The 14,882-nt window shown below is 34.1% G+C and overlaps 1 protein-coding gene across 10 annotated transcripts in view; it reads right to left on the bottom strand.

The window, feature by feature from the left end:
- The window catches only part of VTI1A (vesicle transport through interaction with t-SNAREs 1A), a 373,251-nt gene that overhangs the window by 286,733 nt on the left and 71,636 nt on the right, over positions 1-14,882 (bottom strand). For all 10 annotated transcript variants that reach the window (XR_004060055.1, XR_004060057.1, XR_004060056.1 and 7 more), the window contains one exon: positions 7,010-7,087. Coding sequence is in view for 5 of the 10 variants with exons in the window: in XM_030940904.1 (XP_030796764.1) it covers positions 7,010-7,087 (78 nt within the window). In the remaining 5 variants the exon portion in view is untranslated. The remainder of the gene's footprint in view (positions 1-7,009; positions 7,088-14,882) is intronic.

The following is a 14,882-nucleotide window of genomic DNA, read 5'->3' as shown; positions in this document are numbered from 1 at the left end:
AAAAAGTCTGGAGTTGCATTATGAAACAGTCCAGCAAACTCAGAAAAATGAGAACTCACTTGGGTGCTGTATGCTACAAAAAGGAAAGTGTTTAACAATGACGAAAACTTTGGCCATTCTTAGGTATCTATGTATACAGAGTAGCAGGCATTTATAACATATGTGTGTTTCCCCAAAAGGATAATAGATCCATGGTGTCTTATGTTAAACCTAATAATTTTGGGTGGGGGAAAGGAGTTTATTTAAGAACAGTTTACAGTAAAGTAAATCAGAATGTTAGAAAAAAAAAATCATGCTAGCTTCTTTGAGAAACTACATAAATAAACTTGAAGTTAGAGCCTACAATAAGACTACACTCAGGTAGAGTTTTAAGATATTCCTTTATTATTCCTCCTTATTTTTGGCCATTAAAGTATTAACTTTGTCCCAGTTCCAACAAAGAACAATGATCCCTGAGATAAGCATGATTAGGATACAGTTGTGTTTTAAAAGATTGTGAGCAGAAAAGATTACTGAACAATATAATTGATACTTTTTGCTCTGTGTAGATTTATCCGGAAAAACAAATCCAAAGATCCACTTCAGATTTAAAAACTCAATTTTATAGGGACAAGCAGAATTAAAAAAAAAAAAAGAAGCTAGGAAGTACTCACCTCTTCACGTAATTTTATCAACTGCAACATGAATGCACAAAAAAAAGATAAAAAGGAAAGAAATGGCAGGAAAGAAAGATCAGTTGTGTGACAGGATACAGAATTAACATTGACAATTTATCTGTTTACATGTTTAGCATTTAAAAATCACAGACAAACACATTAAAAGAACCTAAACATAGACTACATGCAGAGTTTTTTGAACGAATAAAGATCACTTTCTCATACTGTCACATTAAACAAAGAGAATAGTGTGAAATTCTCTTTTAAAGTACATCTAAGACACCATCATGAAATAAAGGGGAACGACTTCATAGAAGTCTATATTATAAAGAAAGAAAACAAGTTTACTGTTCCTCTCTTCTAAGAATGTACCATTGAAGAGGTTTTGTATATACAAGTTTTCAGGATGTTTCTCTATTTGGAATCCTGACAACTGATTTCAGATTTTACCTACAAATGAAAATGATTAATAGCTCATGCTTTGGTTCCAAAAAGTATTTAAAACAACAAACTATTATGCTAGTTAATGTTATACTTGTACCCACTCTAGTAATAAGACTGCATTTGGAGGTAATGTTATTTTAATAGAAAATAAAGTATGCCACGATAGAGAATGCTTATTTAGAACATAGTATCAAAAATTCACTATCATATGAACTTTCGTGTATGTAAGAGTCAATTTCTAGGTTTTTGTTTTGCTTAAGAGGCTACTGCAATCATGTGGCATGTTTTCATTTTAATTTTTGAATGATTTCTTCATTTTTCAATTTTCTTCATATTGTAAACTAGCAATGAGCTCTTAATTCATTTATATTACAGTTTGTTTTCACTAAAGTCAAATAAAAAAATCACTCCTTACTTGTTAGTCAATTCTCCTATGATAACATTTTAATTCTCTTATTTAGAACATTTTTCTGTTTGCCTTAAATACATAGATAAAACAAGCTGCTTAACTCTTTAGGAACTAAAATAATTATATAACCATATATCTGGCTCATTGTGTGTGTGTGTGTGTGTGTGTGTGTGTATGTGCATGTGTATTTGACACTATTCTCAACTACAAATATCACTGTATAAGTGAGATGACGACCACAGTTTCTGCAATGACTAGAAACTGAAACCTATGTTGTTAACAGACTAAACCACATTCCAGGTCTGAAATTTGCATCCTCAGCAATTCAGGTCTACAACTGATAATTTTTAAACATCCAAATATCTGTAACATCTGTTATAACACTTGACATATGCAGGCCAATAAATTAAACTATTGCTTTGGGAGAAATGTGCCTGAATTGCTCACTATAAGTCTCCTAAAAGTATCATGTTTACTATAGCCCGGATATCTCAACGCTTAATGCTGTTTTTGTCCCGAATTCAAGGAAGGCAGTATGCATTCCAGCTTATTCTGTTATTTCATTTGTTATACGAAAAGTATTTTGAGTACCAAAGAATAAGATTTTAAAAACTGTTAAGAATCCTTTATAAAAAAGGTACATAAGTTAACATGTAATGTCTCACAGTACATCCAGTGAAAATGAAACTTTTATTATCATAGTTTCAAAATAGACAAGAAGTTGTCTTTATTTTTATTAACACATTCTCTCAGCAACTATTCAGTAACACACAAGTAAATCATCTTGCCATTTCACATGAAAAGTTCTAATTCTTCCCCAAAAGAAGCAAAATTTTATACGAAAATACCTGGCCTATCATATATCGGAATCTTTCTCTTTGCCATCCCAACATCATGGGAGAAAAAGGCAAACATTAATTCTCAGAAAGAGACGATCTGGGAATTGATCAGCCAGCTGTCTTTTCTTTCTGGGGGCACTATTCTTCGGTTGACTATGATACTTAAAGGGCCAAAGTTTAAAACTACTCTTCAGCAATAGAGACCATTTGGGGCATGCCACCCTGCCATAATCAATGAGTGTTTAAAAATGCTACCCATTTGTTTTTTCAATAGGTTCCAAACAAAAAACGTTCTATCTTGTTTGTGCTGCATGGCTGCATTCAAGCTCTACATCGGATTTGTAGCTAAGCTAGGTAATGGGAGGGTTTTTCATCTGTATCTTTTTTTTTTTTTTTTGGTTAGGCCGAGAGTTATTCATTCAAGTAAACAAAAGATGGCCTATTTTTGAAAATTAACAATGCTTAGACTAGACTGTAAGTCGTGATTTCGTATTTTCTCGAGTTACTAGCTCCATCATAGGCAACGCGAGAGTGTGCAATGCCACCATGTTGAGCTATGATAATCAACATCTTTTTTGAAACAAAGATTTTTTCCCCCCAATGCAGAATTTGATGCAAGAGGTAATCTGTTCCTTTGTGGGCTGAAAAAAATCTGGTTTACGCTGGTTTGAACCAGTGGAATCTCTTGTGGTTAAGCCTTCTGCTGTGACTAAAATCAAAACTGCACTGCAGAGCATGTGAGGGTTCATGCGCGCGCGCCTCTGTGTGTGAGGTGCGTCACGTGACCCCCAGAACTACCGAATTTTTTTTAAAGCTGATAACGCGACTGCCGTCTCTGTCCGCATACAGATAACGAATAAATGCTGAACTCTATTAAACGCCCTTTACACATTATCGTGGGTCGAAGACACAATTTTCTGAACTTATGATGACAGTCTATTTATTTTGCTATAAACCCTCAGCACGTAACGAACAGATTTGTGCCTGGTAATGATCTGCTCTGCCGGGGCTATATGAAATGATACCGACCTTCTTTAGATCTTGCGGAATTAAATTGACCGACTTCACCCCCTGGTCTGTAGCTGAAGTTTGACACACTTTATGCACAGCAAGCCCAAATCAGAACTTAAGAGAACCTCGTATTAAGAAATTAAGCAATCATTATCTGCTAAATATTGCTTTGCCACAAAACTTTCCACACATTTGGAAATAGTCTACTCTTTATATTTTGAATCTTCTATTTAGGATTTACTCAAAGTCACTGATCAATATAATTCTGCATATAGAAACTGAGAGAGTATTAGGGTTCAAAACCAAAGCTTGGAACAGTTTATTTGCCCCATTATCATATATCACTATGAAAGGCTTTATGATTTTATTCTACAACTTGTGTTTTTCCTTTTATGAGAATGATTCTCATGAAATGCAATCAAGTTAGGAACTATTAATTTCCACTCTAAATACAACATCACTACATTCAGTAACTCAACTCTTCCAAAGAAATAAAATGTTGCCTCATGGAATGGTAAATACGGTATTTTCAAAGAATAGAATGATAATGCTTAAGACAATAGTCCTTGGAAAGCTGATAGCCCAACAGTACTCGAATGTACAAAGTAGGTAATTTTCTTGTCCCTTCTTTGTAAATCAAGCACGAGCTATATTTGATTGAATGAAATGAATATGAATCAGAAATGAATGTACACAAAGCATTTAATTTGGAATTAAATGCAAGGTGTATTGTATGAGGGACATTAAAAATGCTTTTGAAAAATTCTTAATTTCTGAATTTTTAACATTTCTAATCATGGCAGAAATGTTTATGTACCTAAGAGTATATTAACATACTTCATAGTTAATTGGCAGACTATAATTATATGTATTAAAAGTCAGGTTTCAGATGCCTAAAAAAAACTGCATCATAAATTACCAGAATGAGAAATAATAGCTATTGTATTCATATTGTCGAATCTTCGCAAAGAAGCAACTATGAGGAGGCTGTGTATGTGATGTTGAAAATACCTAGCCAGTATTCTACCTATACAATCACTGCTATTAATTCCTTATTTTCCTATTTTGATCAATATTTTTAAACTGACAGATATATCCCAATTGCAGTTAAATGAATATTGCTATTTTTATCTCATTTTGTTTATCTCCAAGTTTTATCCACATATTGTTAGTATTCCATGGACAAGAAATTCTGAAAATCAATTTATTAGGAAATAACTTAGAAGTAAACTTATTTGTAGGCAGAAGATCTTTTCTTATATAAATTATAAGTAACCCTACCTAGAAAAATCTCTTCCTAGCTACCGAGCTACAAAAATTAATATAGAGCCAAATTAAAATTTTTTCTTTCTTTACAGAAAGAGCTTCTGTCTTGATTCCATATTCTGAATGAATGCTGATATGGAATAAAAAAGTTATTCTCAAGTGACAATACCTAGTTAAGGATGTGTTTTAGTTTGAGGGATTTTAATTCCTATATTATGACAAAGAGCCTTAAAACAAAATGCAATGACTTCATATGAAATGGAAACTTTGCTACATTTGGTAACAAAATATCCAAAAAGCTAAGTGTGGTCTCTTTGAACTTTTACACCTCATTCAAATTTTAGAAGGAAAAGTTCACACAAGTAATAATCTAACAGTATATATTCTCATGACTATAATTTATCATACTCTATTTATTGAAGTGACAGTTCCTTACATCTAAACTTCAGGTTCTCCAAGCACTTTCAGAATTTGTAAGTTTGATTTATACAAGTCCAGGGGAAATCTGTGCATAATCATTTTAAAGTGACAGGAATAGAATTTGAAAAATTCAGAAAATATGAACTCAATCTATTTTTGTGGAACAGTTTTCTTTAGGCATAAAAATCATACTTACATGTACGCAAGGCAAATGTTTTAGACATATAAAATGTCCATTAAGAGAAGTGAACATGTTTGAAAAAAAAGGGATCCCTGTCATAGAACTACAACATCCATTACAATAAAGGCGTCTGAGTTAGACAGGCACACCCCCTTCCTTTCTATTTCCTCTGCATTAGGCAGTAGTTTCAAATGAAGGAAAGATCTATAGCTGTTTAAAGAACTGACATGGGAACTACGCATTCACTTTTTTGCAAAAATTAATGCTTTTTTTTTTTGCAGTAGATAGGAAATAAAACTATGATTCATTCATTCAAGAGGTATGAGCAATCTAAATCTCACTTTAAAAACAGAAGAAAATATTTCTCTCATCCTCACATTATTTAATCTATTATGAGTAAAACCCCTTTATCACATCACCCTTTTATGTTTGATGTGCTGTTTTTTTTTTTTTCCTTTAGCTATTCTCACATTTCAATCAGGGAAGCTGAAATCCCAAGTCAAATCTGAACATGTTCACATGTCTGAACTCAAGCTGATAACATCCAAATAGTGGAGGAGGTGAGATCTTTCCAAAAACAAACATAATCAGCTCAGACATTCGTCTCTCTTTTTTGGGGGTGGGTGAGTAGAGTCCTTAATCACACAAACAACATCCCTATTATGGATTATAATATACTAGATAGCAATATACTATTAGCATATATAGACCTACAATATCATCTATTTGAGATGGTAAATACAATTATGCAATTTTCATAATATGTATCAATATATAATGTTTCACTATTGTATTGAAATTTTGGTTTACTCAGTGACTGATTTATGTTCATTTTCATTTAGGCAGAGTAGAGACTTTTATAATACTTGCCAAAGTGGCATTAGTAACCATGTTCAGGTCTTGCTTCTGAAGGTCCCTATCATGTATTTTCTTTAAAAGTGTCAAAGAAAATCAGTCATTAGGGTTCTTTTGAGACATTTTTAAAGTCATGTCTACACTGAGGTTCTTAAAACTTTTTTAAAGTTGTATACAGTATCTGCATGAATTAATGGAGTCTGTAGTATTAATTCAAAGAAAGAGGCGGGACATTAATTAGACTCATGACACTACAGTATGATCCAATGAGAACCGACAGCCAAGGTGTAAAGCCCTTTTAAGAAGAAATTGTATCTTATTTTTTTGCCTACGTAGATCTTAAACTGCAAAAAGACTTATCATATTATTATTATTATTATTATTATGACTATTATTTGACAGAAGCAGGTCCTCTATGTTGGTATCCAAGTTGCACACTGTTGCTTCCAATTTGCATTTTGGTGAATGCATTTTTAAGAAGCCACATAATAGGAGACTGGGCTACCCCGTTGAATTTTGAAAGCTTACTTTCATTTGTTTTGCTGCAAGTGTTGATTTAATTATACTGCATTATTATCAAAGCTGTATTATGTACTTTTTTATTCCTTTTACATGTGTTTGAGGTGAAGACCTTGGCTTTGTCTGCAAACGGTGTGTTTCAAGTTATTCCTTAAGTACTAAATAATAAAGAAAAGAGAAGAAAAGATTTTTTTAAAAGATAGCAGACAGTGATCACAAGGTAAAGGGTTAAATGTAAGATCTCCAAGAAACATTTTGAAGTTGATTAAGACTCCAGCTTTGCATTAAACAGTATCGCTTCCACATGAGTTGCTGCTAATACCGTTAAGGAGCAGCTTGAGAGCCCAGTGCGCCAGTGACCTCCTTCACCCTCCAGCCACCCACCGGGCCTTCCTGATTAGCATTCTACCTGGTTCTCGGAGGAATTCCCATCATCCCCCAGGAGCTCATTCCGTACTTCGTCACTGTAGGCGATCCGTGACCTTTTCTATAAAACAAAACAAAAAGGGAGAGAGTGAGAGGAACGTTAGAAAGTAAAGGCTTCCAAGCTTTATTGGTATCAAGGCTGATCTCAAACCTCGAGAGCCCCCTAATGGAAACCTATTGGCTACAATCTGCACACCAAAGTTGTGTAAAGTTCCTGAACTTGAGAAGTTTCATGTAAATTAGAAGTTTTTAAGATGTCAATAATGAAAGGAAACTCTGCATTGTGTAAGTATTCTATTAATATTCATAAATGGATCTGAACTTCTATATTATTCCATACATTGCCATTCAAATAAGACCACTAAACTGAAAGAAATACAGCTATATAACTGTATGTCTGTAAAACTCACTAGATTGTACTTAAGACAGGCGTATATAGTTTTTTTTTTTTTTTAATATTGTGGCAGGAAATGGACATTACAAAGCTTTCAATTTAGGACTTTAAAAGTCTCTAATACTAGGGTAATAATTATATCTCCAACTATACTCTGCAATGCCTAGTAGCATGTCTATATTTATTTCATTATTGTGATGTTACTAACCAGAAAGAGAGGGAATTTAAAAGCCCCTCCCCTGTACAAACAATAATTTAAATGTCTCCCAGCTCTCTATAAATAATGGCCTAAGGAAAAGTAATGAAAGTGTGTGTGTGCATGTGTGCATGCATGCGTGCATGTGTGTGTCTGGTAAAAGAAACTAAATTTCCCAGTCACAGCAAATAAACGCAAGTAGGCTATGAGTCAACTTTTCACAGTCCCAGTAAATAAAGACAAGTGGGCTATGAGTCAATGTTTCACACACTGAAAATGTGTTTTACAAGAAATACGCCCTTCTCTATAAAGTCAGAGGGACATGTCTGCAAGCAATTCATGAATTATCTAAATGTATACACATTCGGAAAAGCCAAAAGACTGAACATTCATTGGAAAGCTAAAGTGTGGGCCTCAGATCCCACTTCAGCATCACTATTTCAGATTTGCAAGTTGCTTTGCTGTCTTTTCTGCTTCAGAATTCACTAAGAAAACCATTCCATTAAAAAATGGCAGCTGGAAAACAGTAATCTCTTCCTCACTTGCGATCTAGAGTTTGGGACTTAAAATTTCTTACTTGTTCAACTGTGATCTGAAAAAGTATTGTAGTTTAAAAGGACTATCAATTTCAGAGCAGATGTCAACAATATGATTTTTAAATTAGATTTTAAACTAGTGAATAAGCAACACTGCTTGACCACATAGAGATCATAATACCTTAAACATCAAACATATTACATTGAATTTAAAAGAACCTTAGACAAGAACAACCAATAGACTTTAAATCATTTTGAAGTTACAACTTTTCCCAGCTGGGGTTCCTTATCTTAACCACAAAACACAGAAAATTATTTCAATAACTATGTTTATCAATTCTCCCAAGGATGGTGCATAAGAAAAAATTTAGTTCATTACATATATTTGAAGACAAGGCTTAAGTCTCTGGCAGAACCCAGTTGAAAAGGCTGAATGGAGTAGAAATAAAAATAAATAAATCTAGACATTCCTTTGCTTTTTAGGGAAAAAAATAAGTTTCATGGAATTCTAAAGGTAGCTCTGGTTAAACTGACACTGGAACACTGGGGTCCTGACTCACAGCTCAGTGTTCATTCTACCACACAAAATTTCCTCTTCATTCTATTACCTTTTTAAGAAAAAGGCACAAGAATTGCAAAATGTTTTGATATTAAGGAGACGGTGGCATCCACTCCCTGCCCTGAGTCTCCACCCTAACCCCCATTTCCCCACCACAAATGCATATCTTATACCTTGGCTTCCGCAATAAGTCTATAAGTAGATAAATAAAACCAACAATATTGCAGAGAGGAGGACAGAGTAAAGAACTCAAGTCCTCAGCATGAAGTCAGTAAAGATATCTATATCAGATCTCTTGACAATTCAGTAGTGACCCAACTCAGTCATTTGTGAACATGCCAGACTTTTTACCATCACAAACAGCATATAGTAAGCCTGGTTCTCTTATTGTATTTACTGAAGCCATTATTAATTAGCTATGTCTATTGACTTCATACAGAATCACATTTAAAAATGCTAAATTATCAGGGCAGACCACTTCATGGCCTTAATACAATATTTAGATCAAGCCAAAGCTTGCTTTTGCTCATTTGGAGTTCCTACTACAGTAGCTTCAAACTAGCTAAGCAAAAGTATTTTACAGCATTAAAGGAAATGGAAACCTTTAAACAGGCTGTGGTATCAGAGCTGCCTTTTTAATTATTCATTTCATCACTATGGGGGACAAAAACATTCCACAGTATGCAAGAGTATCATATGGAGATTGTTTTTGTTTTCTCCCTTTTTTCACCAAAATACCAACAAATTGGCATAGATTGTTCAATTACATTATATTCTTATTTTGATTTACTATACTTCAAAAGGAGAAAATTATAAATGTGTATCCCTAAATATCTAATCTTGTTTTGGTTAGAATCCATTGCTTTTAGAAACCAGCAATTAAGAGTGTACATGCTCAGCAACAGAGGAGAACTAAGGCTTTATCCACAGTTGAAGGGTGGTCCCTGTAAATGTCATTCTTTACCATTGGGATGGTAAAAACCGGTTGTTTGGATGGCTTTCTGGATATAATTAAGCAAATGATATGCTGAGTTTAACAAAGTGGTCTCTAACAGGACTGACTTTTCTTAAAGAATGAAAAGACAACTCATTTCAAATATCAGAAACAGTTCCTCACCAGCATGACACAACAATGCTGAAAACTGAACTCTTTACATGTGAGTTTCATTTTCCAAACAGAAAACAAATCAAGACTATTAAAAAAAAAGAAACTAATTATATTTAGATGCCCAACACTGGTATTTTCTCATAATTTTTTACGACTTGAAAGTTTAAGTTAGCTGATTGTACCTAACCATAACTGAGCCTGCAAGATCATCATTAAACTAACTGAATACCGAAAAGGGGGAAAAATCCTTTGAATGACAAACTGCTTATTTTATGGGTAATTTTCCTCTAAGACATCAATAAATTATGTTACCTTTTATGGAATTAAAAAAATCTCATGCTACATTAATAAGTACCTACACAATAATTTAATTTCGAAGATTCCAGGTTAATAAAACTCAAGCATTTACTGTATCTTGATAAAGTTCACTAAAATATTTTTTCTTTATTATCAACGGTATAAAATTTGTACTTTAGCCAAATGCAAACATGAGAATTTGAGCTGGAAATGTCACACATTCAGCTACAGTTTGAAGGAGCCCAATTCATAATGCATTTTATAAATAGTTAATGACTTCTATACATAAGCTAACCAGGCAAATCAAGAAATTGTCAACATTTTTAGTCTTAGTTGTCAGTTACCACTGTCTACTGGTGCTTTATATGTGGCTTCTGGAGAAGACAGAAGCTCTATGCAGTTTGTAATCTACTGCAATTTCTGGTCTGTACCATAAGAGTGGAAAAGCTTCAGCTGACAATACTTGCCACACACACACACACACACAACATACACAGAGTTAAATACAAGAGTACTTCTCACTTTTAATTGTGTGTTTGTGTAAAGTTTACTTCTTCTAACTTACATACTTTGGTAGACTACATGGTTAGAAAGAAAATCTACAGACCATACATGAACTATAGAAAAAATATGACAAATAAACAACTGATTGTTACCTCTAAGAAGTTAGATGCACTAGTTTCAATGGCTATTTTAAACTGATAACACAAGTGAGTTATGAATGCAAGAATTTCGGATTCAAGGCGATTTTCAATTTTTACTTGGTATAAGAACAGGTCCTTTGCATACTGATTGGCTGATTTTCTTAAAGCCAAGTTCAAACAGATACACTTGCTCAGTTCTGTCTGGAAATTTGGCTTGAAACAATCTTTCTACTTGACCCAAGCCTTGACATTTCCCAACTGAACTGAATGTGTTCCTGGACAGGCACTGAGAAATTAGAAACAAAACGGATTAACTTAGCTTAAACTAATTAAAAACTGTGATCTGTGGTTCCGCCTCCTGTATGATTCTACATGTGAAATAGAGTATACGTAACCAGAATGAGGATTCTACAGCCCAGAAATAGCAAAAGCATAACAATGAAGTTGGTTTATTACTAAAGCATATATGAGAATTTAATTTCCATGGCGTGCACATGGCAAAGCAATTGCTTAAATTGCCTCACCTGGGAATTTAATACAATGTTATCATCAGACCAGCCACATTGTAAATAGATTTATAATGCTTTCCATGTGCTGTACTCTGTTGCATATGAATTAAGTAATGATCTGGTATTACAATAAAATCAGCTAGTTCCCACACCTGGCAGACAGGATATTTCACTAAATTAATACCCACCCAGCTACATCACAAGGCATAGGAGAGGAAACCATCTCAAAGGCATTCAACTTCAGTTTTACATGGGATGCAAATACTTGATGGCTATGTAGAATGTCACCACACTGAATAGGGCTGCTGAAGACAATCTGTTTCTAACATCTGTATCACAGAATTAAGACGTTCTCATTCCCATTCGATTTTGGCCTAATTTTCTTCATTCAGCACTTTAATTACTAATCAGCAATCCACAACATTCACAAACACTAAGCAAGCCCTTTATTCTAATCTATGTGCTGCAGACAGCCAAATAATTGATACAGAGTGCAGTATGGTTTTGGTAAGTAATGAAAGAACAGCTTGTCCTACTTCCTAATCAAATGGGTCTATAGAAGAAATGGTTAATAGATTTCTCCATAGGTCTAAAACAAATTACCCAGTCTGGCCAGACTTTTCCATTGCTTCTACCATGTCTTTCAGTCTCCATATATTTAATAATGCCCAAGGTTACCAGGTGATACATCTATTAAAAATTGCTATGCTTTCATAGCCAAAGAATTTAACTGCTCTAAAGAATTTAACTGCTCCTGTTATAATTAACACTTTGGGATATCTACAGAAAACCATGAAATTATATTGATTAGTTAGTCATATAATTGCTGGCATTCATTTCTTACCTAATTTTATCTGGTTCTAATTAAATAATATCATACTTCTGTAATGCCCAGATGGCATTTTCCAAAATGCATCTATCTTTGGCACCAAGTGTTCCATTTTTAGCCTCACTTCTATTTCTCATGGACAATTTCAGCTTTGCAGCCACACACCACCCCTGCACCAGGACTTAAAAAGGCTCATCAATCCAGGACAGAAAGCTCACATAGTCCAGAAAAAAAAAATTAAATGCAATGTATGAATTTTTGTTTATCACAGTATTCTCCATGCTGTATTAATTTCTAGCAAAAAGCGATTTAAGGTTAAAACATGTATCATACTACATGGCTTAGGTAAAGGTAAAGAAAACTGTTAGGTAAATGTTTGATCCCTGGAACATTGTTAGGATGGATGGAAAAGCACAGGGTACTAAATAAAAAGAACAGAGATAGCATTTCAGTATGTGATCTTGGTCGAATTAAGTTTTCTGAGCATCAGTTTCTTGATCTCTAAAATAATGGTATAGTATTTATTTCCTAGGGCTGTTGTGAAGATTTAAATGTTATAAACAAATGCAAACCTATCCTAACACTTTGTATATGATGACCTTCAGAGCATGTTCAACTAAATTTTAGTTGATAAATACTGGAAAGGATGCAATAAAACTAGTAGCCATACATGGCTGAAAGTATAAATTATGCATCCTTCTTAAAAAATCATTTGCCAATACATACCAAAAATGGCTTTAAAAATCTGTATTATTTAGATCCTGTAATTCCACCATTACTGTTTTGCCCAATTCCTTATTTTATGGTGCTGCAATTTCTGGATGGCTTCCAATAGTAAAAAACTTTACTGCATTTCTTCAATGCTATCAGAGAAAGTTCCAATCTGTTTCTTCTATGTAATCATTCCTCTAAACATGGCTTGCTCTTGCTCAAGGGACTGTTTAGAGTTAAAAGTCAAGCTCATTCGCTGGAAAGTGCACATGCCACATGTCACCAATACTGTAGCACTGAAAAAAGGGAAAGCACACTTTGTGTCTATCATAAGCTCATGGCCAATGGACCATATGCAAGCCACCAGAGAAAAAATACTAACACACCCTGCTGCAAGGCTACCAACAGAGCTGGAAAGTAGGTTACCATGAGACTGCTGAAATAATCCATTGTTCTTTAGCATGCAACACCAGAAAAAAAGTTAAAAATTAGTTTTAAAATATGTTGTCTTTTTATTGTAATCACTCTCATTTATTATTTTTGCTTATACTTTCAAACACATTTTCCATGTTCAAAATGGAAATTTATGTTTTGGCTATAAACAGTAAGATAAGTTATACCACATTTCCCCTTGTTTTTAAAATTTAGCTATAATATCATATGTGAATATTTATATGCATATCATGAGGTTTTATATATATATACACACACACATACACACACACACATAGAGACTAACAAACCCATTTGCAATCCATATGGAATAATAACTATGTTTACAATGCTAGGACAGACTTTTATTTATATTAGGAACTCTGCCCATATTGCTGCTATATCATTTAATGATTTGCAAAACAGAGAGCCCAGAAATTATGCAGCCGCACTTCTTCATTTCCTCTTCCAGCATTTCTAAACTTTAGCCTGTAATTTAAATGTAGCATTAACGTTTCAAAAGGCAACATAAGTTAGTATCATGGCCCCACTTGCTTGCATATGCTTGCAGTTTATGACTTTTGACACTGCTATTGAATACGGTGTGGCTGTGTCTTAAATCATGTTAGCTTGTCAATCAACAATTAAATTACTTCATTCAGAAAATCAGCTCGTGATAGAATGCCCAGATGTTGTTGTCAGCATCTGGAATAGTGTAAGTATGCAGTGGAGGAAATCTAATCCTTTAAAGTCTTTTGATATGTAAAATAAAATAACTCCATAGACTCTACTTGAAATAATCAAAATATCAAAATGTTTATTATCTTGTTTGTTAATGATTTATAAATACACTATACACCCCACTGGGAAATGTTACTCTGATAAATAAATGTTTTGCAGTAGATGCTTCATGTGTATTTTAAAGTAAACTACTGCAACAAAGTATATAAGTGTACACAAGTAATTCATATAATGCTAGTTTCTCATATAATGCTAGTTTCTCTATATCATCTGCCTAGCACTGGGAAGGAAAAGGGGTCATTCATTGAAAATCTGTCCATAGTCACAGTTTCAAGTGATCCAGACATCCAAGAACAAGTTATCCTGAGGATTGTCTGTAACTGACACCAAGTTATCACGCGAGGCCTCATCTGGATCAGGCTGCAAATTTAGAGACAAAGGGTCCTCAGCCAGATGAAGGATCTATCCAAGGCCACAGAGCTAGGAAAGATGAGGCAGAACAAGGACAGAACCCATTCCTCAGTGCCAGTGTTCTTTTCACTTGATTACACTGCCACAACAGGCTGGAGTCCCCCTACCTTCCTTCTCCAAAGCCAAGGCTGGATGCACGATTCACCTAGTTCTATGAAGTTATCACCAGCTAGTTAGTCTAAAGGTTTTGTTTCTGGTCACCCTTCTCTAAAAACAACAAACCAACAAACCTTTATATGTTGTTATCAACAGCTAGAATATTGGATACCAATCGAGAGTTCAAGGGTGATAAATGCTTAAGGTAAACGGTTTTATTTGATAGAACAAAGCATCCGATCTCAGAGGGTGAGTTGTAACCACACCTATGGGTGTTATTTAGATATGTTTCAAGATTAATCTTCAAAGGCTGTACCATAAAGCAACAATAGC

This window comes from Rhinopithecus roxellana, chromosome 11 (assembly GCF_007565055.1).
Source record: "Rhinopithecus roxellana isolate Shanxi Qingling chromosome 11, ASM756505v1, whole genome shotgun sequence".
NCBI classification, from domain to species: domain Eukaryota; kingdom Metazoa; phylum Chordata; class Mammalia; order Primates; family Cercopithecidae; genus Rhinopithecus; species Rhinopithecus roxellana.
The sequence above is the reverse complement of the archived record's forward strand: the minus strand, read 5'-3'. Positions and strand labels throughout refer to the sequence as shown.